This window comes from Lithobates pipiens, unplaced genomic scaffold, assembly GCF_037356315.1.
Source record: "Lithobates pipiens isolate NorthernLeopardFrog02 unplaced genomic scaffold, aLitPip1_a1.2 Scaffold_18, whole genome shotgun sequence".
NCBI lineage: Eukaryota > Metazoa > Chordata > Amphibia > Anura > Ranidae > Lithobates > Lithobates pipiens.
In genome coordinates, this window is record NW_027507758.1 from 318,671,215 (window position 1) to 318,697,429 (window position 26,215).

Genomic DNA, 26,215 nt, shown 5'->3' on the forward strand with positions numbered 1-26,215 from the left:
TAATGTAAACACAGGAGAGGAAGTGATGTATTCTCTCCTCCGTGTCGGTATTTTCCGTTCCGACACGGAGGAGAGCGGATCGGTGAGTTGCACCAACACTCTACACGCACAGTAGAACATGCCAGGCACACTCACACCCCCCCTTTACCCCCCGATCACCCCCCCAATTACCCCTGCCCCCCAGTCACAGTGACACCAATGTCATTTTTTTTTTTTTTTTTTTTTTTTTTTTTTTTTTTTGCATTGGTGTCATTTGTGACTGTAATAACTGTTAGGGCAGTTAGAGTTAGCCCCCTTTAGTTCTAATGTACCCCCCTAACCCCCCCAATAAAGGTTTAACCCCGTGATCACCCCCAGTCGCCAGTGTCACTAAGGCTGGGTTCACATTGCAGCGGTTTATGAGAACGAATGTGATTCGCACCGCACTGCAGTGCAAATCACATCTGATCTCTGTGCGATTCGAGTTCAGCCATTCGCCGCACCCGCCGCACCCGCCACACCCGCCGCACCCGCCGCAAATTCGCACGGGACCCTTTTTTTGGCCCGCAGCAGAATCGGATCGCATGGGTGTTCACACCATGCGATCCGAGTTTGCAGATCGCACTGCGATATGCGAACTGATCTGGGGGTGTCAGTAACATTTCACTGACACTCCCAGCAGTTCGCATAGGGCAGTGTGAACTGCCGCCGGGAGGCATGCGATGCGGGAACCCGCCGCGGATTCGCGGCGTTTCCGCATCGCTCCAGTGTGAACCCAGCCTAATAAGCGATCATTTTTCTGATCGCCGTATTAGTGTCACAGGTGACGCTAGTTAGGCAGGTAGGTATTTAGGTTCGCCGCAGCTTTTTATAGCGCCAGGGACCCCCATATACTACCGCATAAAGCCCCCTGATTGCCCCCTAGTTAACCCTTTCACCAGTGATCACCATATAACTGTTACAGGTGACGCTGGTTGGTTAGTTATTTTTTTATAGTTTCAGGGCACCCGCCATTTATTACCTAATAAAGGTTTAACCCCCTGATCACCCGGCGGGTGTCATTTGTGACTAATAACTGTTAGGGCAGTTAGGGTTAGCCCCCTTTAGTTCTAAGGTACCCCCCTAACCCCCCCAATAAAGGTTTAACCCCGTGATCACCCCCCGTCGCCAGTGTCACTAAGGCTGGGTTCAGATTGCAGCGGTTTGAGAACGGATGTGATTCGCACCGCACTGCAGTGCAAATCACATCCGATCTCTGTGCGATTCGAGTTCAGCCATTCGCCGCACCCGCCGCACCCGCCGCAAATTCGCACGGGACCCTTTTTTTGGCCCGCAGCAGAATCGGATCGCATGGGTGTTCACACCATGCGATCCGAGTTTGCAGATCGCACTGCGATATGCGAACTGATCTGGGGGTGTCAGTAACATTTCACTGACACTCCCAGCAGTTCGCATAGGGCAGTGTGAACTGCCGCCGGGAGGCATGCGATGCGGGAACCCGCCGCGCATTCGTGGCGTTCCCGCATCGCTCCAGTGTGAACCCAGCCTAATAAGCGATCGTTTTTCTGATCGCTGTATTAGTGTCACAGGTGACGCTAGTTAGGCAGGTAGGTATTTAGGTTCGCCGCAGCTTTTTATAGCGCCAGGGACCCCCATATACTACCGCATAAAGCCCCCTGATTGCCCCCTAGTTAACCCTTTCACCAGTGATCACCATATAACTGTTACAGGTGACGCTGGTTGGTTAGTTATTTTTTTATAGTTTCAGGGCACCCGCCATTTATTACCTAGTCTCACTAGTGTACCCCTAAATTTAGGGGTGTCTACTTTCCAAAATGGGGTCATTTGGGGGGGGGGGGTTTGTGCCATCTTGGCATTTTATGGCCTTCAAAACTGTAACGCCCTTAGAAAGCCTGAAGGCGGTGCTTGGTTTTCGGGGCCCCGTACGCGGCTAGGCTCCCAAAAAGTCCCACATATGTGGTATCCCCGTACTCAGGAGAAGCAGCAGAATTTATTTTGGGGTGTCATTTCACATATGCCCATGGCATGCGTGAGCAATATATCATTTAGTGACAACTTTGTGAAAAAAAAAAAAAAAAAAAAAAGTTTGTAATTTTCCCGCAACTTGTGGCAAAATATAAAATATTCCATGGACTCAACATGCCTCTCAGCAAATAGCTTGGGGTGTCTACTTTCTAAAATGGGGTCATTTGTGGGGGTTTTGTGCCATCTTGGCATTTTATGGCCTTCAAAACTGTAATAGGTAGTGAGGAGTGAAGTCAAATATTTACGCCCTTAGAAAGCCTGAAGGCGGTGCTTGGTTTTCGGGGCCCCGTACGCGGCTAGGCTCCCAAAAAGTCCCACATATGTGGTATCCCCGTACTCAGGAGAAGCAGCAGAATTTATTTTGGGGTGTCATTTCACATATGCCCATGGCATGTGTGAGCAATATATCATTTAGTGACAACTTTGTGAAAAAAAAAAAAAAAAAAAAAAAAGTTTGTAATTTTCCCGCAACTTGTGGCAAAATATAAAATATTCCATGAACTCAACATGCCTCTCAGCAAATAGCTTGGGGTGTCTACTTTCTAAAATGGGGTCATTTGTGGGGGTTTTGTGCCATCTTGGCATTTTATGGCCTTCAAAACTGTAATAGGTAGTGAGGAGTGAAGTCAAATATTTACGCCCTTAGAAAGCCTGAAGGCGGTGCTTGGTTTTCGGGGCCCCGTACGCGGCTAGGCTCCCAAAAAGTCCCACATATGTGGTATCCCCGTACTCAGGAGAAGCAGCAGAATTTATTTTGGGGTGTCATTTCACATATGCCCATGGCATGTGTGAGCAATATATCATTTAGTGACAACTTTGTGAAAAAAAAAAAAAAAAAAAAAAAGTTTGTAATTTTCCCGCAACTTGTGGCAAAATATAAAATATTCCATGAACTCAACATGCCTCTCAGCAAATAGCTTGGGGTGTCTACTTTCTAAAATGGGGTCATTTGTGGGGGTTTTGTGCCATCTTGGCATTTTATGGCCTTCAAAACTGTAATAGGTAGTGAGAAGTGAACTCAAAAATTTACGCCCTTAGAAAGCCTGAAGGCGGTGCTTGGTTTTCGGGGCCCCGTACGCGGCTAGGCTCCCAAAAAGTCCCACATATGTGGTATCCCCGTACTCAGGAGAAGCAGCAGAATTTATTTTGGGGTGTCATTTCACATACGCCCATAGCATGTGTGAGCAATATATCATTTAGTGACAACTTTGTGTAAAAAAAAAAAAAAATTTTTTTTTTTGTCATTATTCAATCGCTTGAGGCAAAAAAATAAAATATTCAATGGGCTCAACATGCCTCTTATCAATTTCCTTAGGGGGTCTACTTTCCAAAATGGGGTCATTTGGGGGGGTTTTGTACTGCCCTGCCATTTTAGCACCTCAAGAAATGAGATAGGCAGTCGTAAACTAAAAGCTGCGTAAATTCCAGAAAACGTACCTTAGTTTGTAGATGTGACAACTTTTGCGCAAACCAATAAATATACAATTATTGACTTTTTTTTTACCAAAGACATGTGGCTGAATACATTTTGGCCTAAATGTATGACTAAAATTGAGTTTATTGGATTTTTCTAATAACAAAAAGTAGAAAATATCATTTTTTTTCAAAATTTGCGGTCTTTTTACGTTTATATCGCAAAAAATAAAAATCGCAGAGGCAATCAAATACCATCAAAAGAAAGCTCTATTTGTGGGAAGAAAAGGACGCAAATTTTGTTTGGGTACAACATTGCATGACCGCGCAATTACCAGTTAAAGCAGCGCAGTGCCAAAGTGTAAAAAGACCTCTGGTCATTTACCAGCAAAATGGTCCGGTCTGAAAGTGGTTAAGAAAAAGAAGCAGATCCACAATGATACCCTTACCCAAAATTTAGATTTTCATCTAATTCAGTCTGTAAGGGGTCACAGAATGAATACTATTTATCAAACACAGAAACGGCCATCACTCGGGGGGGGGGGGGGGGGGGGGGAAATCTAAGATACTGATATATTTTAATGCCAATTGTTGAAATTTTGATGGAATCCAAAGAACCTAGGATGTAAGTACTTTCGTTTTGCGATCCTTTTTGTTTTCTGTTGCAATCTTTTTTTCTCTTGTAAGATCTTTTGCTGTAAATACTTTGTTTGCAGTGAACAATTTGTGTTTATGGTAAAACACATGGTTGCAGCTGTTTTTGTAATAATTACCTGTTTGGTTAATTAAAGCCTGTGTTAGTAGCTCTCAGTATGCTGGAAAATCCTTGTGCAGGGGGAGTTTCATTGTCACGCATTTGTCACGGTTCACTTTGGGCAGTTTTATTTCAGACCTCTACAGCGCAATGTTTTGTTAGGCCTGATTCACACTTGAACATCGTTTGTGCTTTTTGCAGATTTGCACTACAGAACGTGTTCCATGGGAAACCATGTTGAATGGACTGTAGTGCAAATTGCAAAAAGCACCAAAAATCCATAGGTGTAAATCCGGCCTTATCGTGGAACAAATTGGCCCAGTTTCTGTATGTATGAACCGACTTCCCTTTTTGGTCCTGCATAGAGATGAAATGTGTATTACACTGGTCTGAGTTTTTTGATGTGCGCTCTCAAAGCACAAGATAACCAAATACAAAACTAAGCGTTTCTATTTGCAAAGTTGTTTGATCGTGGTTATATAAAACAACCTTCAGAATTGGCTGTAAGGTTATAACTCCAGGTCAGTAAGTAAGCATCATCTGGTCCTTTTTAGATCTGTTAAATTTGATCTTCTATTTTTCTTGACCCTCTCAAATTAAATTTTTTGCATGTTAGATATCCGTGTTAATTCCGGTTTTGGAAAATGGTGAACTGCTAATTCCTGGAAGAGGCGATACCATAAAAGTGGCTCCAGGTTTCCAGTTGTTTGCCACCAGGAGGTAAGATCGCTTATTTTTTAGTGCTATGTTTGAAGGCTTATTACCTAAATTTAAAAAATTGTGTCAATATGGTCGTTTTAGATGTGATCTTCTATGCACATCTTTACAGTGTGTAGGATGTAGGCTGCGAAAGGCCCACATGAGGGTGAAAAGTTTTTATTCATTTATTTTTTTTGCCTCGTGCCCAAGATTGAGAGGGAACAGTGAGGGGAAAATGGGGAAGAAACAAATGTAACTGGGAAGATTGGATAGGTAAGGACTAGGATTTCCACAGGTTTAGTGGAGGACTGTTATATACTCCATATTTGGATTGATTAAAAAAATTTGTTAGGGCTCATATTGGTTCCTTAAAGCGGAGGTCCACCCCAACATAAAAATGACATTAAAATTCTACAAAAATATATAAAAAAAAAATCGGAAATGTGTTTTTTTTTTTTTTTTTTTTACTTGCCAGAAACCCCTGTTTGCTAGGAAGTCTTCCTAATCTGCCTATTGCTATTCTGCAGCACTGTTCTGTCATTTCCTCCTCTTCAGCAAGCTGCCTCGTTGTATTCTGGGATGTGTGTGTCCCAGAAAACAGGGCCATTCACAAAGCGCTGCACGACGCATGTATGCACAGTATGAAACGGACAGTAAAGCTGCAAGGCTCCACTGCCTGTTTCCCTTAGTTAGAATGGCGACACAGTCACCCGATCCGTTGGACAAATTGGCCTTGGGGGGGGGGGGGAAGGGGTGGCTCCCAAACAAAATTGACGTTTTTTTTTTTTTTTTTGATAAAGGTATGGTCCAAACTGCCTAGTGACACCTATAACAATAGGCACCTCATCCCCAAAAGAAGTTGTATGATACACATAAAGGGCAAGGGAAAAGAAGGGGAGAGCTGGGGATTTTTATGCGGTGATAGATGTAACAAAGGATCCTATCACGATATAATAATAAAAATTCATAGAAAAAATATTTATTGGTATACATTAAAAAAGCATAACATCAGCACATACAGTGTGTGAAAATAGTAAAAACGCTATACACAATGTTTACTGAGCAGATGAGATCCCAAGGATACTGGTTAACAGACTGTCAGCACTTATTCCCAACATGTTTCGCAGAATGCTTCGTCGGGGGAATTATGCAGCTAGCAATAGACAATAATAGAAATTATATAAACTAAATGACGTATCAATGATGATATATTCTAATATCAACTCCACAAAAAAAAACAAAAAAAAACAAAAACCTTGTAAGGTAACAAACTTCAAAAGGGTGTGATCTAAATGGAATGGCGCTTACCCACTGTTCGCCAGAAAACCACCTGCCGCAGACAGACAACATAGATGTAAAGCAGGGTATGCACCTGGCCTAATCACATCACATCACCAACCGCCTCATCCTAAAGGAGGACATAGATGGGGGTAAGAGCAATGCTAAGGTAAAGGAGAAAAATGAGAGCAAACAATAAAAACCGAGATAAAGAAGAAAAGATTCTAATATAATATGACAACCTCAGTATTCTGAGGAAAGCGGGCATCAGCCTCAATGATTAGAGAGAAATCCAAAACACAGAAATGATAGAAAAAAAAAAAAAGAAAATGAAAAAGAAAAAATGAATTGAGAGGGAAAGGAGATTGGTAGAGGAATTAAGGTACATTATGCCCAAAGTGAATGATAAATAAGAGAAAAAAAAAAAAAAAACTTACTAATTAATGGTAAACTTAATAATAAAGATGGTGCGAATATCCATTAGAGAGTTGCTCACGCAGATGATTATTAAGGGCTACATAGAGTGCCCAACAGAGCTGGTGGGAAAATATAGAGCTAAGGTTGCTGATCTGTAAGGGATTAGCCTGAGGAACAACCAAGCATAGAACCATGAGACAAGAAGAAATAATAATAAAACAGCCAAAGAAGCTACAATGTAATCAGGTTGAATGGATACAATTACCTTAGAGGAATGAGAAGGTGCTCTGGCGTGCAGGAATAGCACATATCCCGCACGTAGAGCGGAGAGGGAGAGCGTGCCTTATATCTCCCCCACCCATCGAGCCGGCGTCTTATGTCACCGGCTCGATGCGGACAAGGTAGGGGGGGAAACTGAGCATGTGTGGGAACAGCTCGGCTGAGGGCGAGGACAACAAATAGTTTTCTTTTGGTAGTATTTGATAACCCTGCGGTTTTTATTCTTGTGCTGTAAACAAACGAGCGATTTTGAAGGAAAAAAAGCATTATTTTTTACTTTTTGCTATATCCCCCAAAAATGTATAAACCTTTTTTCCCCCTCAGTTTAGGCCGATACATATTCCAAATATTTACAAAATGGGGTATAGTTTTATTGTGTGTGTGTGTGTGTGTGTGTATATATATATATATATATATATATATATATATATATATATATATATATATATATATATATATATATATATATATATATATATATATATATATATATACTTTTTTTTAACTAGTAATGGCGGCATTCAAAGTAATTTTTTTTTCTTTTTTCTTTTTTTTTACTGCGACATTATGGCAGACACATCCGTAGTTTTTGTCACGTTTGGAACCGTTGTCATTTATACAGCAATTAGTGCTATACAAATGCACTGATTCCTGTGTAAATGACACTGGCAGTGAAGGGGTTAATCACTAGGTGGCAATGTAGGGGTTAAGTTTGTCCTGGGGCGTGGCTATGTTTTACACATCACTGATCTCTGCTCCAATCACAGGGAGCAGAGATCAGTGTCACTGTTGCTAGGCAGAACAGGGAGATGCTTGTTTAGCATCTCCCCGTTCTTCCTCTCTGTGAGACGATCACGGATATCCCCGCGGCTATCGAGTCCGCGGGACCTGCAATCGGACTCGCGGGGGTCCTGACCGGCGCACACGAGATGGCACGGCGGCTAATTTAGGGACGTACCTGTACACGCATTTGCCTGTCCGTGCCATTCTGCAGACGTACATCGGCGTGCGCAGGTCGGGAAGTGGTTAACCCTCCCTGAACCCTTGGGACTTGAATTTACTTCTGCCGGCATTACAAACAGCTTTTTTTGAGCCGATACGTCATATTCCTTTGGTCCTTTTTTTGACAAGGTAATTCGCTTTTCTGGTAACCGTATCTCCTGCAAGAAGGATATCAGAGTTGGCAGCTTTCTTGTAAAGAGCTATGTTATTCACAAGGATAAGGTAGTATTGCATCTTCATCCTAATTTTTTACTGAAGGTAGTATCAGGTTTTTATCTAAACCAGGATATTGTTGTACCTTCATTTATTTTTTTTATTTTTTTTTCCAGAAGCCTTTTCTATGAAAGAATAATCACTACATTCTCTTAATGTGGTGAGAACAGTCAGTCTACTTAAAGGCAACTGACCAGGTTCGGAAAACTGATGTTTTGTTCGTATTGCCTAAAGGTCCTAAAAGAGGACAGGCAGTACCGAAATCTATTTCTAAATGGTTTCAACGAGTAATCAATTAAAGTGGTTGGAAACCCTTACAACACACTTTCACCTACAGGTAAGCCTAGATTAAGGCTTACCTGTAGGTCCAAGAAATATCTCCTAAACCTACATGGTTTAGGAGATATTTGCCCGAAGACGGGCACCGCTGTCTAAGGCGCATGCGCCGTAGACAGCGGCGCGCAGGCGCACTGAGCGCGGCATCGTCCATGACAAAGATGCCGCTTGTGTCGGCTCCTGTGCGCATGCGCGGGAGTGACATCATTGTGGCTTCGCCGAATGACAGCGGCGGAGCTGCAAGACCCCCACCGAGAAGATTGATGCGCCGGACTACAGGGGACAGCGGTGACTTTGCTGGCTCCTGTGTCAGGTAAGTGACACATAATGGACTACTATGCGATGCAGGGAATGAAAGGGGAAGTAAACCCATTAGGGTTTAGTTCCTTTTAAGCTTATGGTTTAAAGAGGTAGATTCCACCCCATCAAATCAAAAGCACTCCCCAAGTGCTGTTAGTGCTCCATGGCTCAAATCTGCAAGGCCGCAACTTGGTCTTCAATCCATACATTTACCAGATTCTATCAGGTGGATATAAAAAGGCATGAGGATATCGCCTTTGGGCCTAGTGTGCTGCAGGCAGCAGTATTACTCCTCTAGTCTCATGTTGCCCTAATTCTGTTGAGTCTCCCTCCCGTCAGTTAGCATTGCTATGGGACATCCCGCATAGTGATTACTATGGCTTTGTGTCCCACGATGTACAATTAAAGAAAATAGGATTTTTATAACGGCTTACCTGTAAAATCCTTATCTTTTGAAGTACATCACGGGACACAGAGGTCCCGTCCCTCTTTCTAGTGTACACATGTATTGCTTTGCTACAAAACGGAGGTACTTCCGGTATGGGAGGGGGTAAATAGGGAGTAAACTTCCTGTTTAGGGTGTGCCAGTATCCAGCACCTGAAGGTGGCCTATAACCCACATAGTGATCTGTGTCCCATGATGTCAAAAGAAAAGGATTTTGCAGTTAAGCTTTTATAAAAATCCTATTTCTTATATTCACCGACCGACACAGCTCCTCTCTAACAAAATGGGTTGTCAGCCCTATCACTGGAGATAACTAGGCAAGTTGTAATACAACACTTCACAACTTTTAGTTCCACCCAAGGGGTGGTCCCTAGGCTACAACCCCACAGCCTGCTCTAGCAGAACTCAGTTTTTTCTTGCCTGGTGAGGAGATGAGACCTAGGAACCCTGCGGGCCCATAGGTCCGTGTTTTTTGGTGCAGAAGCTTGGCTTTTTGCGCAAGATGAATGATCCTGTGATCTTCTATCAACAAACGGCTGGTTGACAGGCTGGTTCACTTATCCTTGTAGTCTCCTCAGTCCGGCCATTGAGCATGTGCAGGTCGCAGGCCACGACATACCTCGGCTCCAGAGGTGATCGGTGAGCTTAATGCTCTGGGGCATACATATGACCGGGCTACTGATGTCTGCGTCACAGTATGCTGGGCCAGTAGTCTTCCCTGTACCGATCAGGAGCTGGCTACCGTGGAATGTCTCCCAGCTTCAGGACTGGTAAGTACAGCTCTCCCTGGAGCAGCTGGGCATTCCCTGGGAGGTCAATTCGGGGGCCCCCCTCACCCCCCTCTCCTCTCCCCTGTCCCTGACTCCCTCCTCCAGGGGTGGCTGTACATGTGCTGAGGTGTGTGTGTGTGTGTGTGTGTGTGCGCCTGGGCTCTCACCTGGTGTTTTTTTTTTTTAGCTGTGCTGGGTGTCTGGGTCTTGCAGCTTATCCCGCTGGATGCCTGTGTAGTCATGCCCCTGTGAAGGGTGCAGCGCTGTGCTTGCCACATGTTCTCTCTAGTCCCCTATAGCGCTGTTTGGTGGCCATTTTAAGTACGTTCAAGGGTCAGACTGGCTTCTGGCTTCAGGCGGCCATTTTCCTGGTGATGCTCTATTGATTCTGCAATTTTCTTGTAGCCGGACCACGTTTTTGTGCTCTAGCAGCTGCCCCTGTGCCCCCTATTTGGTCATCGCAGAGCGCTGGGGAGGTTATCCTGTGTTCTGAACACGTGTGTTTGATCGCCCACAGATCGTTCACCGATCGTACGGCCGGTCACCGACAGTTTTTTTTTTTTTTTGTATCTGGGAGCGCTAGGGATCATCAGGCATTGCGGTAATACAGCGCAGAACGGCCCAGGGTGGTGAGTCCAGCGGGTTAGAGCCCCTCAGCCAATGGCAGCAGGAGGGTGGGACTGTCACTGTATTAAGTCCTCTTCGGGTGGCAGACAGGGTAGGGTCAGCATGGCTTCAGAAACTAGTGTTTCTTCCCCCGAAATCCAGGCAATTGCAACCGGGTCACCTGCGGACTGTGCGGTCCCTATGGACACCCTTACGGTGGTCCTCAATTCGTTCGTTGCCAAGATAGAGGCGGTACATGGGAAGAAAGGTGCTAAAAAGCGGCCCCTGCCCCCCCCCCCCCCCCCCCCCCGTCCTCTGCGGAGAGCTCTGACACAGACTCTGGTCCTGCTGAGGCTGGTGACCCCTGCTCTGTCCCCGTCCGGGTCCGTGCACGACAAAGCGCTAGTTGGAGCACTTATCACAGCTGTGTGTGATACCCTGAAGATTCAGGAGCCAGCGGATCCCTCTGCTGATGTATCGGTCCCTTTTGGTTCCCTCAAGCCAGCACGTTCACCTAAAGTGTTCCCGTATCTGACTTATTTTGACAAGTTCATTTACAAGGAATGGGGTCACCCGCAACGGACCTTTTCGGTCCCCAAATACATGGCGGTGCGTTACCCCTTTGAGGAAAGCCTTCTCAAGAAATGGTTGGCTCCTCCGGTCGTGGACCCCCCCCCCCCCCCAGTATCCAGGTTAAATAAAGTAACCACGATCCCGGTTGAGGGGACTCCTGCATTCAAGGATCCCATGGATAGGAAGGCCGAGGCGGTGGCTCGTTCCTTGTTTACGGTTGTGGGGTCAGCCGTGCGACCTGTACTGACATCCGCACTGGTGTCGCAGACACTGACTGAGTGGGCAAAAGTTTTGCACTGTGAATTGGGAGAGCAACAGGCCTCCCCTGTCTGCATGGAACTAGCAGACCAACTAGTGCAAGGCCTTAAGTACTTTTGTGACGCGACCCTGTATACTCTCCCTCTGTTATCCAGGTCTTCAGTGTCAGCTGTGGTGCTGAAGCGCCTGATTTGGTTAATGCTGGTCTGCTGACCAGGCATCCAAGAAAGCCCTGACGGATATTCCCTTCCTGGGCGACCGGCTCTTTGGAGCCTCGTTAGATGACATTATTAAAAATGCCACTAGTGTAAGAGTACTCCCACAGGCCAGGAAGGCTAAGGAGCCACGCAGACAAGGACCCTCTTTTTCCGTTCACAAGCAGCGTTTTCGTCCGCCCAGTGCTTTGACAAAACGTCCCCAGCCCGACAGGACGCCCACAGACGGTTAAAAACGTCCCTGGAACCGCAAGCCTGCGAACAAAAGTGCTACCTCATGAAGGTTTGCCCCCACCCATGTTACGGGTTGGGGGTCGCCTTCGGGAGTTAGCAGCCCGGTGGGCCTCCCGGTTATCCGACCAATGGGTCTGCGATCTGATTTCCACAGGCTACAAGATAGTTTCTCTTGGCCGCCTAACAGATTCTTCCCCTCCAGCATACCAGTGTCCCCGGTTCACCGGGAGGCCCTGTTGAGGGCGGTAGGGAAATCGAGGGGTGATTGTACCAGTTTCGGAATTGGAACGCTTCCAGGGATTCTACTTAAATCTGTTTGTGGTTTCCAAGAAGGAAGGGACATGTCCAATCTTGGACTTGAAAGCCCTCAATCACTTTGTAAAAGTGCAGAGGTTCATAATGGAATCAGTTCGCTCAGTAGTCACTACACTCAATCAAGGGGACTCCCTGGTGTCCTTGGACATCCAGGACATGTACCTGCACATACCCATATGCCTTTGGCATCAAAAGTTTCTGCGTTTTGCAGTCGGGGAAGCCCATTACCAATTTGTGGCTCTTCCCTTTGGTCTGGCATCAGCCCCCAGAGTCTTTACCAAGGTACTGGCTCCAGTATTGGCGTTGCTGAGACAACGTGGGATCGCGGTCGTGGGCTACCTGGACGATCTCCTCCTGAGAGCATCTTCTGCCTCAGAATTAGAGGAGGATGTGGCGATCATGCAGACCCTGCAAGAATTTGGGTGGCTGTTGAACCTAAAGAAGTCGGTAATTGTGCCGACCCAGCGTCTGGAGTACCTAGGTTTACTGTTGGACTCCAGGGAAGCAAGAGTTTTTCTCCCTTCAGACAAATTGCAGACGCTCAGGTCCGCGTTAAAACTGCTGATGCACAGAAAGTGGTTGTCGCTCCAGTTTTGCATGTGAGTACTGGGACTCGTGGTAGCCTCCTTCGAGTCAGTACCCTTCACCCAGTTCCACACCAGGCTACTGCAGAAGGAGATCTTGTTGAAATGGGACAAATCTCAGTTGTCCCTGGATCGACAGATCAAGGTGAGCCAGCCAGTCAGGGACTCTCTGATCTGGTGGTTGAGGTCCCCTTTGATTCAGTCCGGAAAATCGTTCCTTCCTCTGAAATGGATGGTGATCACTACGGATGCCAGTCTATCTGGCTGGGGTGGAGTGATGGGGATTCAGTCCGCTCAGGGTCTCTGGTCGACAAAAGAATCCGAGTTGCTGTACCCCTCCACACATGGTCAATGTGTCTCTTCAAGGGCGTCTGATCAGGACAGTAGGACAACGCCACGGCTGTGGCGTATATAAATCACCAAGGGGGGACAAGAAGCTCAGCCGCTGCACGGGAGGTCGCTCACATACTTCGGTGGGCAGAGTGACACGTACCGGCCCTGTCAGCCATTTACATCCCGGGGGTGGAAAATTGGTAGGCGGACTATCAGCTGCCAGATGCTGGACCCAGGAGAATGGGCATTGCATCTGGAGATTTTCAGGCTGCTGTGCCTGAAGTGGGGCACACCAGATATGGATCTATTGGCCTCCCATCTCAATCGGAACGTGCCAAGATTCGGGTCCAGGACAAGAGATCCGTGGGCAGACGAGCTGGTGGCTCCGTGGGATCAGTACCAGCTGATCTACGCCTTTCCTCCACTGAAACTGCTGCCACGTCTGCTTCGCAGAGTTAAAGCCGAGGGGATTCCAGTAATCCTGGTTGCCCAAGATTGGCCTCAGCGAACCTGGGGTGTTTGATGGCAGACGCTCCCTGGCGACTGCCGTTGCGAGAGGACCTCCCATCTCAAGGTCCAATCTTTCAGCCTGCCTTACCATCGCTGGCTTTAATGGCATGGCTATTGGGAGCCAGGTGTTAAGGAACCAGGGTCTGTCGGACTCTGTGATTCCAACTATTTTGAGGGCATGGAAATCTTCTCTGAAGATATACCATCGTACCTGGAAGGCCTACATCTCCATGTGAGGAGAAAGGGTGGCATCCGCGTTCCTTTTCCATAGCAAGGATCCTGCTGTTTCTCCAGCAAGGAGTAGACCAGAGATTGGCATTGAGCACCATCAAGGGGCAAATCTCAGCCTTGGCTGGCTTTTTTTTTTCCCCCCCCCCCCCCCCCCCCCCCCCAACGACCCCTGGCGTCGCACTCCTTAGTGGGTACCTTCGTTCAGGGGGAGGACATGTTGTCGCTCCGGTGTACCCACCGTTACCCCCATGGGATTTGAACCTGGTATTGGCGCTTCAAAAACCGCCGTTTGAAAATATCAGCGAGATTCCCCTGTTGGCTCTCTCCCAGAAAGTGGTCTTTCTAGTGGCCATCACATCGGCCAAGAGGGTTTCGGAATTGGCAGCCTTGTCTTGCAACTTGCCTTATCTGGTCATCCACAGGGATAAGGTGGTGTTGCGTCCGCAACCATCTTTTCTACCGCAGGTGGTCTCGGCTTTTCATATCAATGAGGACATTGTATTACCATCGTGTAGTCCTAAACCAAAGCGCCCCAAAGTGGTTGCCCTTCACGCTCTCGATGTGGTTAGGGCTCTGAAGGTGTATTTGTCTGCCACGGCTCCCTTTCGGAAGTCAGACTCACGGTTTGTTTCGGTGGCTGGGCCAAAGAAGGGCATGGCGGTCTCTTCGGCCACCATTTCCAGGTGGATTAGACAGATTGTAGTACAAGCCTATGCCTTGAAGGGACAGGTGCCCCCCTTTCTGGTCACGGCCCACTCTACAAGGGCAATCGGAACGTCTTGGGCCTTCTGACACCAAGCGTCGGTCCCTCAGGTTTATAAGGTGGCGACTTGGTCGTCTGTCCATACGTTTACCAAGTTCTACAAGGTAGAAGTCAGTGCATCGGCTGATGCAATCTATTTTTTTTTCATGGTTTTTCGATAAAAACGCAGTACTTTTATGTACATGCACTGTTGCATTACTTCTGCAAATGGTTGCGGTCTTGGGGATCACTCCTGTTGAGGATACCTGGTTATCTGGTGGTGTTTTTCCACACACTTGTTTTTTTTTGTGGGTTTCGTTTTCACTAGTTCCCACTTGCCATGGTGGGTGAAGTTCTTATGCTGTTTTTCCCACCCCTCGTTTGGCACTGCTTAGGGACATGGAGTGGAGCTGTGTCGGTCGGTGAATATAAGCGAAAATAGGATTTTTGTACTCGCCGTAAAATCCTTTTCTCTATAATTCACCGACCGACACAGCACCCGCCCCTCCTTTTTTCTCTTTACGTTATACTGCTTGTTGACGTACAGAGTTCTGCTAGAGCAGGCTGTGGGGTTGTAGCCTAGGGGCCGCCCCCTAGTGTTGTATTACAACTTGCCGAGTTATCTCCAGTGATAGGGCTGACGACCCATTTTGTTAGAGAGGAGCTGCTGTCGGTCGGTGAATTACAGAGATAAGGAAATCCCTTTTTTATTTTATTTTTTTATTTTTTATTTTTTTTTTGCTCCCTAGCCATATACCCTGTTTCCCCAAAAATAAGACCTAGCGTGATTGTTGGTGATGGCTGCAGTATAAGCCCTACCCCCCCCCCCAAATAAGCCCTAGTTAAAGTCCTTGTAGGTCTTATTTTCAGGGAAGGGCTTATTTTCGGGGGAAACTGGGTAGGGCTTATTTGGGGGGTCGGGCTTATATTGCAGCCATCACCGACAATGACGCTAGGTCTTATTTTCGGGGAAGCAGGGTAGTTGGTTATTATTTACCACTGCATAGAGAGATAAATATTTAAGAATAAATTGCCTTTTTTTAAAAACTTTACATATTAAAGCGGGAGTTGCGCCGTTTTTTGTTTTTAAAAGTCAGCAGCTACAAATACTGCAGCTGCTGACTTTTAAAATGACACTTACCTGCCCAGCGCGCCCGCAATGTCTGCACCCAAAGCCGATCTCTTGATTGGCTCTCAGGTGCTGCCGCCACCATCTTCGGTATGGGAATCAGGAAGTGAATTCCCTACTGCGCATGCGCGAGTTGCGCTGCGCAATAAGGATGGTCCCCGCTGTCTCTGGGATCCATGTGTTTCCCAGCAAACAGCGGGTGACCCGCAGGAAGTGGCGTAAATACCCGCAGAATCTGCGGCTATCTATGCTGGAATTGGGTGCAAACACCTGTACTATACAGCTATCTGCACCCCCTCCCCCCTGAAAGGTGCCAATTGTGGCACATTTTTTAAGGCCAACTAATCGATTTATGAAAATTAGTTGCAGCCCTAGTCGTTAGATTGAAAAAACGGTCCCTTTTTTCCTCATAACTTAATTAAATTACTGTTGTGTTGCGGTGTCTGGATATACATATTCAGTATGTTGTGGCATTTTTCTAAAGGATTAAATGTTTTTTTTTCTTCTTAGGTTACTAAGCTCTAGTTCTGGTGCTTGGTACAGACCACCAAATAGCCATGCCTTATTGCTTGATAAATACTGGACCAAAATACAATTGGATAACATGAGCAGAAGTGAACTAAAGGAGGTATAGTAGCAATGGTGCAAATGTATTATTACGTGTGTATGCATACATTTTTTTTCTTTTTTTCTTTTTCTTTTTTTTCTTTTAACATGGAGTATTTTTCTTGTTTTGGTTATTGCCAAGTTATCACATTTTTTTTATATTAAAATTATACCAGTCGCAAATCAGGGAATTTCAGATGTTTCCTTTGAAAACACATCAACATTTGTACATGCATTTAGCTATGCAACTGAAATTACAGGTTAAGTCTATTTTAAGTATGTGTTCTTAAAAAATAACCGTGGCTTGGATGGAATGGAAAGATGGAGAAGGGGATGAGAGAAAAGAGATGGGGGGGGGGGGGGGGGGGCGGCCAGGCACAACGTGGAGTAATATTGTATGTTATCATTGGCTGGTTCATTAAGGGCCCACTTTAGACGGCTCAATTTGGATGGCGGTATGGGTCCCAGATTTTGCAGAATTTGGTATGCTTATTAGTAGTGATGCTAGATAATTTTTTGAGAACCGGACCTGACTGCAGATAAGTGGTTGAATTGTTTTTTCCATGCCATGGCTATGATCATCTTAGACGCTAGAAGGACAAAAGGAATAAGTTTAACCTATCTTGGAAACACCAGGAGGAGACAGTTCTCCTGTCTCTACAAGAGCCAGGTTACCTGATGTACCTTGTTGATTGGGAAATGGATTTTCAATCTAGTTTTAATGACAAAAGGATAAGATTCTGTAACTTTCTCTCGTCTTCCCTTTCCTCCAGATTAGAGGAAGTTGATTATAAACTTATTGCTAGGTGGCATTACACACCTTCAGAGTTGCATGCAGTGTTCCCTACAAACTCTCCTGTGTTGGAGAGAGTGCGAAGGCCATGGTCACACCTGGTGGTCCTGTCCCCTTATTTAAAAGTTATGGCAGATGGTTAACATGATTTCTTTGATGCAAAAAGATGCTGTTCCGTTTGACCCATGTTCTATTTTGTTTCACTGCACTTCATAACCTATAGGCCGATATAGGAGGGTGATCTGCATTTATTAAATCTAGAGAAATCCTTGGTCCCTATGTATTGGTGGCAACTGTTTGTACCCACCTTAACTCAGTGGCTCTGTAAAGTTAATCTGCCTCAAAGAACTTGCGCATATTGCTAAGGGCTCTGTCAACGAACACTGTGATATGAGCCTTCTGGTTCGCTTTTAAAACTACTTCATTACGTTATACTATTATATAGACCATACCATCTTGTCATTGTTTAGATGTCTATTACTATCTCATATGTACAGAAGTTAAAGCAGAAGTAGGGTACTACTACCAATAAGATGAGAGAATTTTTCAGAGCTACCTGGCTGCAAAAAGGCAGTTGCACAGCTGCAATGGCAATCATAGAAAGATAGTAAACAAACTCCTTGCTTGCTCTTTAAAATTCTCAGCGTTTTTTCGTTCTCCATCAAAAACACAGTATCAAACGGCAAATGTAAACGCGTTTCAGCATTGTTCCGGCTTTAAGTAAACGCTGAAACACGTTTACATTTGCTGTCTGATACTGTCTTTTATGTAGAACCAATACATTTTGAAGATTTTAAAGAGCAAACAAGGCGTTGTAGACTATCTTTTTCTGTATCTCACATGTACCCCTGGTCTGGAACCCATCCGTTCTTTTCTTTTTCTCTTCTTTCACATTTGTTTTTATTCTTCTCCTTCCATTCTCTATTTCCGCTTGCTTTTCTCGTATCTTTATGTATGCCTTTGAAAAAGAAAAATGCTTTTGTCATGGCCATTGACAATTCAGCGATGGGTTGGATGTTATAATTTGCATTTCCTTGCCAGACACTGAAGTAGTATGCCCATTTAGGGCTTGCTTTATTATGGTTTCCTTTTTTATCTTTATTTTGTAGCATGAGCGCTTAAGTGCCTGTTTGTACTTTTTGTATTCTTGTTGAAATGGCAATAAACAGTAAATAAAACCAAAACCCCAAAAAACTGAACTGTAATAGTGCTAACCAGAGATTAGTGTATCCTGAATAATGTATGCAGAAGATAAAAAAAAATAAACAAAAAAAAAAAACCCAACTTGACCAGAAACGATTTAGCATTGGGCAGATCCACCTTGTATGGAAGATGTCGCCAGTTGCCTGGCATCCTCTGAAACATAGGCGCCAATCTCTGGGCAACATATGGCCAATCTTGAAGACACCAGATACCACCTGGTAAGCACCTTTTTTTATAAGGTGGCTCCAATGTGGTAACGTTAATTGAGCAGGACGTGATAGTGGGCTATACTACTTGCCAGTCTTTAATAATTTTTTGGGCCCTCAAATCCTCTTCCCATCTGGCTACAGAAGTATGTGTGGATGAAATTTTTTTTTTATATTTTTTTATTTACTTAAAAAGAAGCATGATCTTCCAGATGCATCAGTTACAGGGATGAGAAACTTTTTAACACTGGCATGGGTGCTTACAGGAATCTGATTTTATGTATGTAATGAATGCAAAAGGGGAAAAAAAAGCTTGCTGTAACTGCTTATAAAGTATAAGCTGGAGCTTGGTTTTTCAGTTAGTGTATTGAAATCTGCTGGTACATCTAACACTCCATTCCTCTGACTGACAGTGCTACTGCCCAAAGGTGCCTTCTGTGCTCCTTTATCCATGGTAGGGGCACTCTAATACAGCAGGTGTATTACAGACCAGATCATAAGGGGGAAAAAAGCCTAAAAGAAACGTGATGCAGACATCACATCTAAAGATTGGTAAGCTGCAAAATTTCTTATCGTATATCAGGGGACATAGTAGTTACTATGTGGGTACACTGGCACACCCTATGACAAAGTGCACGCCCTATATAACCCCTCCCACTACTGGAAGTACCTCCAGTTTTTTTTCCAGTGTCTAAGATGTTGGTCACGAGTAAAGATTTGCTGTGCTGAGCTCCACTGGAGCAGTTCTTGCTGGGGCTAGCCATGCTGACCAGATCCTTTCAGTGTCTCTTCTGGCAAAATTGAATGGTACCCGAGCCTTGTATCCGAAGAAACTAGGTTTTTGCCTGTGAATGCTTCTCTTTTTAGAGAGCTGGACCCTGGGATCCAGTACTTTTTGGTAATAAGGCCATAAAGTTTTACTAGCAGGGGGCTTTGCAGGTCCAGGATTGTGGGTTTCTTCTAGGATCCCCTGCTCTTGAAGGTTTAATGGAACCCACCGTGAAGAGTGAAGATTGGGTCTCTTGGTTTTCCACAGCAGGAAAGGTTAGTGGAGTTTTCTTAAAAAAAAAAAAAAAAAAAATAGAATTTTCTTATGTCTCTAACTTGTTGTCATGCCTATGTGTCACAGCTGGGGCCTGTATTGAGCACTCGCCACCTCATGCTGGAATCAGCGCTGTGTCGGAGAGCTGAAATGCTTCCTCTTCTTCCAGCCGAAAAAGCGCTTCTCTCGGTAGGTCTGAGAGGACCTGTAGTCCACCGCTCGCGTGGGTAAACCCTTATTTTAAAATATTAGGTGGAGCCGTAGGCAACACGGGGGCTGGGCTTAGCGTCATCAGCGTTCTCCGATGCCAGGACACGAGGAGGCAAGTTTTTTTAAAAGCACATTGTTTTACTGCAGCCTGTGGAGGGACATGAGAGCAAAGAGGTGGTATTAACAGGTTTGGTGACATGGGCATTTCCTTTGACACGTTTGACTGCTGCATCAGGCTGGACTATAGACCTAGCAGTGTATGCATTCCTTCTGGTAGTGCTTCTGCTTTGTGCATCAGGCTATGAGCACAAGGGGGACAAGGAACACCCCAAAGGGTTTTAGAGGACCGTTTTTTTTTTTTTCTTTTCTTTACGGCAACCTAAATCCATGTCCAAAAACAAAAAAAACAAACATCCTCAGTCATGTGGCCAGTCAGAGTGAGCCATCGGGGGGACTGGTTTTGCAGCAGCTCCAGACACGTCATCCCCTATAATATATATTCACTCATGAGGTTTTTTTCTTCTACCGTTTAAGTTTGAAACAGAAGGTGGGCCCAAGCGTAGCAGATCCCCGTCCATTGTTCAAAAGGCAGGAGATCATGACGTTCTTTCAAAGGATCAGGAAGAGACTGATGACTCCCCTTCCGAAGAGCCTAATATGGAGGGAGCATCCTCACAAGACACTGTTGGTACACTCCCTTACTAAGTTGGTTCACTCATAGCGCAGTCTATGGATGAACCCACCTCTGGTTTGGGATCAGTAAAGCCTCCCCAATCTGTGGATGCCTTTCCTATCCATTCATGGCTAAAAAAGCTTATGTATTCTGAGTGGGAGCACCCAAAAAAGCATCGAAAAAAGTTTTCTATACTTTATCCTATGGAGGAGAAATTCTATAAGAAATTAGGGATTCCAGCAATTGATGCTGCTATATCCTCAGTAAATTAAAAACCTGACTTGTCCTGTAGATAATGTGCAAATATTGAGGGATCCAACAGATCTTGCAGGTTCAGTTGTGCAGCCATCTTTTGCGACGATTGGAGTATCTCAGTCCATAAAGGACCAGTTTGTGCCGGTACTCAGTTTCCTGATCACTAGGCCCAGCAGATGGCTGCCTTATCAGAGGCACAGTGTTTCATAGTGGATGCTATGAAAGATTCTATTATTCAAGCCACACGGCTTATGCTAGGACGGGTACATATGCGCAGAGTCCTATGGTTGAAAAATTGGTCAGCCAAAGTGCCATGTAAAAAGCTCTTGGCCAGTTTCCCATTTCATGGTGAACGGTTGTTTGGAGGCTATCTGGATAAGTATATCCAAAGGATTTCTAATGGCAAAAGTTCTCTTTTACCTGTAAAGAAGTTTAAACATTTTTCCTTTTTAAATGTGCATCTTCTTAAGTGCCAGGAGCATCTGCCTCCAGACAGTCTTGAAGGCCTCTACCTTTGGGTTCAAGAGAAAGACCTCAGGGGCAGTCCCAGGGCCAAAAGAGGACTTGGGGCAGGAAACCTGCAAAGAAAAAATGCTAAAGCCTCCTTATGAAGGGGCGCCCCCGCTCGTTCGGGTGGGGGGGGAGGCTTCTACACTTTTCAAAGATCTCACAGGAACATTGTCAGGACAGATGGGTGGCTTCCTCAATTTCTCTAGGTTACAAACTAGAATTCCAAGAATTCCCGTCTTCCCGGGAGACGGGAATTCCCAGAGAAAGTTCCCAGAGATCCAGGGAAAATCTTTCTGGATCATCTCTTGTCTCAGAAAAGTGATATCTGAGGTTGCCAAAGAAGAGCAGGGATCAGGGTTTTATTTAAATCTCTTCACGGTACCAAAACCATACTGTGAGGCAAGACCCATTTTGTATCTCAAGGATCTAAACCGGCACTTGAATATCCGTTCCTTTCGAATTAAGTCAATCCGATTGGTTGCATCCATTCTACAAGGAGGAGAATTTTTGGCATCGATCGACGTCAAAAGTGCAAATTTTTCCCGCTCATTAGAAATGTCTTAGCTTCGAGGTAGAGAATCGTCATTTTCAGTTTGTAGCTCTGCCCTTCGTCTAGCTTCCACACCTCAAGTGTTCACAAAGATCCTGGCTCCTCCTTTAGCCAGGTTAAGGGCTTAGGGTACAATTAACAATTGTAATCTACCTAGACCAGTGATGGCGAACCTTGGCACCCCAGATGTTTTGGAACTACATTTCCCATGATGCTTATCCACTCTACAGTGTAGTAGAGCATCATGGGAAATGTAGTTCCAAAACATCTGGGGTGCCGAGGTTCGCCATCCCTGACCTAGACTATCTGCTTTTAGTGGGTCAGTCAGTCATCTGTCTAAACCAAAGTTTTAATGTCAGCCGTAAGCTACCTAGAAAAATCATCCTCGAAACCATCAAGGAGATTACAGTACTTGGGGCTGATCACAGATACCATTCAAAAGACTGTATTCTTGAAGGATCAGCTCCATTAAGGAACGGATTTGGCTTTTCAAAACAGAGATCCTTCTATTTGGCTGTGCATGAAATTGTTAGGAAAGATAGTGGCCTCCTTCAAGGCCGTTCTTTATGTGGTGTTTCATTCAAGACTGCTGCAAAACGGTGTTCTGTCAACCTAGAACAAGAAGATCCAGGCTTTCCAATGCACTTATCCCCTGAGGTGTGTCAGAGCCTCAATTGGTTGATATCCAGCAACCGTCAACAGGGGAAATCCTTTCTGCCACTATCCTGGAACGTGGTAACGGATGCCAGCCTTCTAGGCTGGGGAGCAGTCCTGGAAGAGGCTTCTGTCCGGGGGAAATGGTCCAAGTCAGAAAGGACCTTGCCCATCAATATTCTAGAAATTTGGGCTTCGTCTGGTCCTAGAGGCCTGGATGGTCAGATTACGAAATTGTCTTGTCAGGATTCAATCCGAGAATGCGGTGGCCTACATCACCAAGGGGGCAGGAGAAGTCGTGCAGCCCAAAAAGAGGTGAATTATGTTCTATCTTGGGCAGAAAGCAACAGTCCTTGTAGGGATGCACCAAATGGGTTTTTTTTGGTGCCGATACCGAAAGTAAAAAATACACTAGGCCGAAAATGACAGATACCAAAACGTGTTTTTTATATTTTTACAAATTTTTTATACAGTAGATGGTCAGAGACTGGGGACATGGTACAGGAGGTGGTCAGAGACTGGGGACATGGTACAGGAGGTGGTCAGAGACTGGGGACATGGTACAGGAGGTGGTCAGAGACTGGGGACATGGTACATGAGGTGGTCAGAGACTGGGGACATAGTACATGAGATCAATGCAGCCTCACCAGTGCCCGTCAGGTGCAGGCAGCCAGTGTGGGGGAAGAGAGGAGAGCCACCGCCGCTTGGTTGATTAGAGCGACGGGAACATCATGGCTTTCATTTGAATAGCTGTGTGTTCCCCTCTGCACGCCATCACATACAGCCCCTCTTTATCCGGGCACTTTGATAGACAGTCCTGGAACGGTGATCTGTCAAAGTTCCCTGGACAAGGAGGCGGGGCTGTATGCGACTGCTCACAGCGAGGAACACACAGCTATTCAAATGAATGCTGTGATGTTTCCAGTGCTCTAATCAACCAGTCGGCGAAGGCAGCTCTCTTGCAATATAGGTCTCCCCATGTGGAGCGGCACCCGGGGCGGGGCCCGCCCCGTTTTCGGCTCCATTATTGCCCGTTTTTTTTTCTTGCTGTAAATTGCTGAAAAGGCCTTTTTCAGTCAATGTTTTGGCGGGCAAAATTTTGGTGCATTCATAATTCGGCGATTTTTCATTCTAGGCATAGAAAATTGGCAGGCGGACTACTTGAGTCAGCAACATATGTTTCCAGGAGAATGGTCCCTTCACCACAACATCTTTCTCTCGATATGTCAAAAATGGGGTGTTCCAGACGTGGATCTGTTCACGTCCAGATTCAACAACAAGGTCCACAAATTTGTGACAAGGGATCCGCTGGCATGTGGAACAGACGCCTTTGTCTTTCCATGAGATCAGTTTTCACTGATATATGCATTCCCTCCAGTTCTGCTGCTTCCGCGCCTTCTTCGCAGGATCAAGTAGGAAGGGAAGGAGGCGATTCTGGTGGCCCTGAAGATCTTTGTTTGCTGAGATCATAAAGATGGAGGTAGGGGACCCTTGGACCCTGCTGCTGTTGCCAGACTTTTTCGCAAGGTCAGGTATTCCATCCTACCTTACAAATGCTAAATTTAATGGTTTGGCTATTGAAACCCACATTTGAAAGGACCGTGGGTTATCTCCTTCAGTAGTGTCTACTTGGTTGATGATAGGAAGCTGGCCTCCAGAGTCGTTTACTATAGAGTCTGGAAGGCATATGTGGTGTGAATCCAGGGGTTGGCACCCCCAGAAAGTATGTCATAGGTAGGATCCTTGAATTCCTGCAGATGGGACTGGAAATGAAGCTGGCCATGAGTACTATCAAGGGCCAGTTCTCGGCCTTATTGGTATTGTTTCAGCAGCCTCTTGCTTCTCTCTCTCTGGTTCGAAACTTTATTCAGGGGCAACACGGATTAATCCTCCTGTCAGGACACCCCTGAACCATTAGGATTTGAATTTAGTCATATCCGCTTTATAGAAAGTCTTTTGAGCCTTGGTTCCCTTGGTTCTTTTGACGAGAGAGATTCTTTTTGTTTGCTATATCCTCTACCAGAAGGGCATGGGAATTGGTAGCTCTTTCTTGTAAAGAGACATATTTCCTTATTCATAAGGATAAGGTGGTATTGTAGCCTTATTCTAAATTCCTACCAAAGGTAGTGACAGATTTTCATTTAAGCCAGGATGATGTTCTTCCTTTTTCCCCAGAAACTTGATCTAGGGAAGAGAATTCACTACATTCCCTTGATGTAGTGAGAGCGGTCAAGGTCTATTTAACCACTTGAGGACCGCCGTATTGCCATTGTACGTCAGCACAATGGCACAGGCAGGCATAATCACGTACATCTACGTGATTGCCTTCCAGCGGGTGGGGGGTCCCATCGGACCCCCTCCCGCTGGTTACGGCGGTCCGATTCGGTCCAGGAGCGCTCCGTGATGAGGGGATGGCCGTTCGTTTTCGGCCACCCCCTCTGGATCGCTCCTGGCCAATGAGAAGCTTCCTCCCCTGTGTATTGTTTACACAGGAAGGAGGAAGTGATGTCATTCTCCTCGGGGCGGTCTTTTTGACCGGACTACGAGGAGAAGAGTAAAAGTAAGTCTGCACGAACACTACACTGACATGTAGGTACACACAGGCACACAAACCCCCCCCGATCCCCTCCCCCCCCAGTCACAGTGTCACTGATTGCATTGATCATTTCTTTACTGATCAATGCATTCAGTGTCAGTTGTGACAGTAAAAACTGTCAGGACAGTTAGTGTTAGGTCCAGGGTAGCCCCCTATCACCCCCCAATAAAGATTTAACCCCCTGATTGCCCCTAGAGTTAACCCTTTCACCCCCTTTTGCCAGTGTCACTAAGCGATCATTTTTCTGATCGCTGCATGTGTCGCTAGGTAGCTAGTTATTTTTTTAGGTTCACCGCCAGGTTTTTATATCGCTAGGTACCCCGATATACTACCCAATAATGTTTTTAACCCCCTGATTGCCGCTAGTTAACCCTTTCACCCCCTTTTGCCAGTGTCACTAAGCGATCGTTTTTCTGATCGCTGCATTAGTGTCGCTACAGTCGCTAGGTAGCTAGTTATTTTTTTAGGTTCACCGCCAGGTTTTTATATCGCTAGGTACCCCGATATACTACCCAATAATGTTTTTAACCCCCTGATTGCCGCTAGTTAACCCTTTCACCCCCTTTTGCCAGTGTCACTAAGCGATCGTTTTTCTGATCGCTGCATTAGTGTCGCTACAGTCGCTAGGTAGCTAGTTATTTTTTTAGGTTCACCGCCAGGTTTTTATAGCGCTAGGTACCCCGATATACTACCCAATAATGGTTTTAACCCCCTGATTTCCGCTAGTTAACCCTTTCACCCCCTTTTGCCAGTGTCACTAAGCGATAATTTTTCTGAACGCTGCATCAGTGTCGCTAGTGTCGCTAGGTAGCTAGTTAACTAGGCTCCCAAAAAGTCCCCCACATGTGGTATCCCCGTACTCGGGAGAAGCAGCAGAATTTATTTTGGGGTGTAATTTGACTTCTGCCCATAGCATGTGTGAGCAATATATCATTTAGTGACAACTTTGTGCAAAAAAAAAAAAGTTTGTAATATTCCCGCAACTTTTGGCAAAATATAAAATATTCCATGGACTCAACATGCCTCTCAGTAAATAGCTTGGGGTGTCTACTTTCCAAAATGGGGTCATTTGGGGGGGTTTTGTGCTATTTTGGCATTTTATGGCCTTCGAAACTGTGATAGGTAGTGAGGAGTTAAATCAAAAATTTGCACCCTTAGAAATCCTGAAGGTGGTGATTGGTTTTCGGGGTGCCGTGCGCGACTAGACTCCCAAAAAGTCCCACACATGTGGTATCCCCGTACTCGGGAGAAGCAGC

At 45.5% G+C, this 26,215-nt stretch overlaps 1 protein-coding gene across 1 annotated transcript in view; it reads left to right on the forward strand.

Moving 5' to 3' along the window:
• The window catches only part of MDN1 (midasin AAA ATPase 1), a 462,551-nt gene that overhangs the window by 68,245 nt on the left and 368,091 nt on the right, over window positions 1–26,215 (forward strand). The window contains exons 8-9 of the mRNA XM_077487249.1: window positions 4,809–4,912; window positions 16,172–16,289. Of these exons, the coding sequence (XP_077343375.1) occupies window positions 4,809–4,912; window positions 16,172–16,289 (222 nt within the window). The remainder of the gene's footprint in view (window positions 1–4,808; window positions 4,913–16,171; window positions 16,290–26,215) is intronic.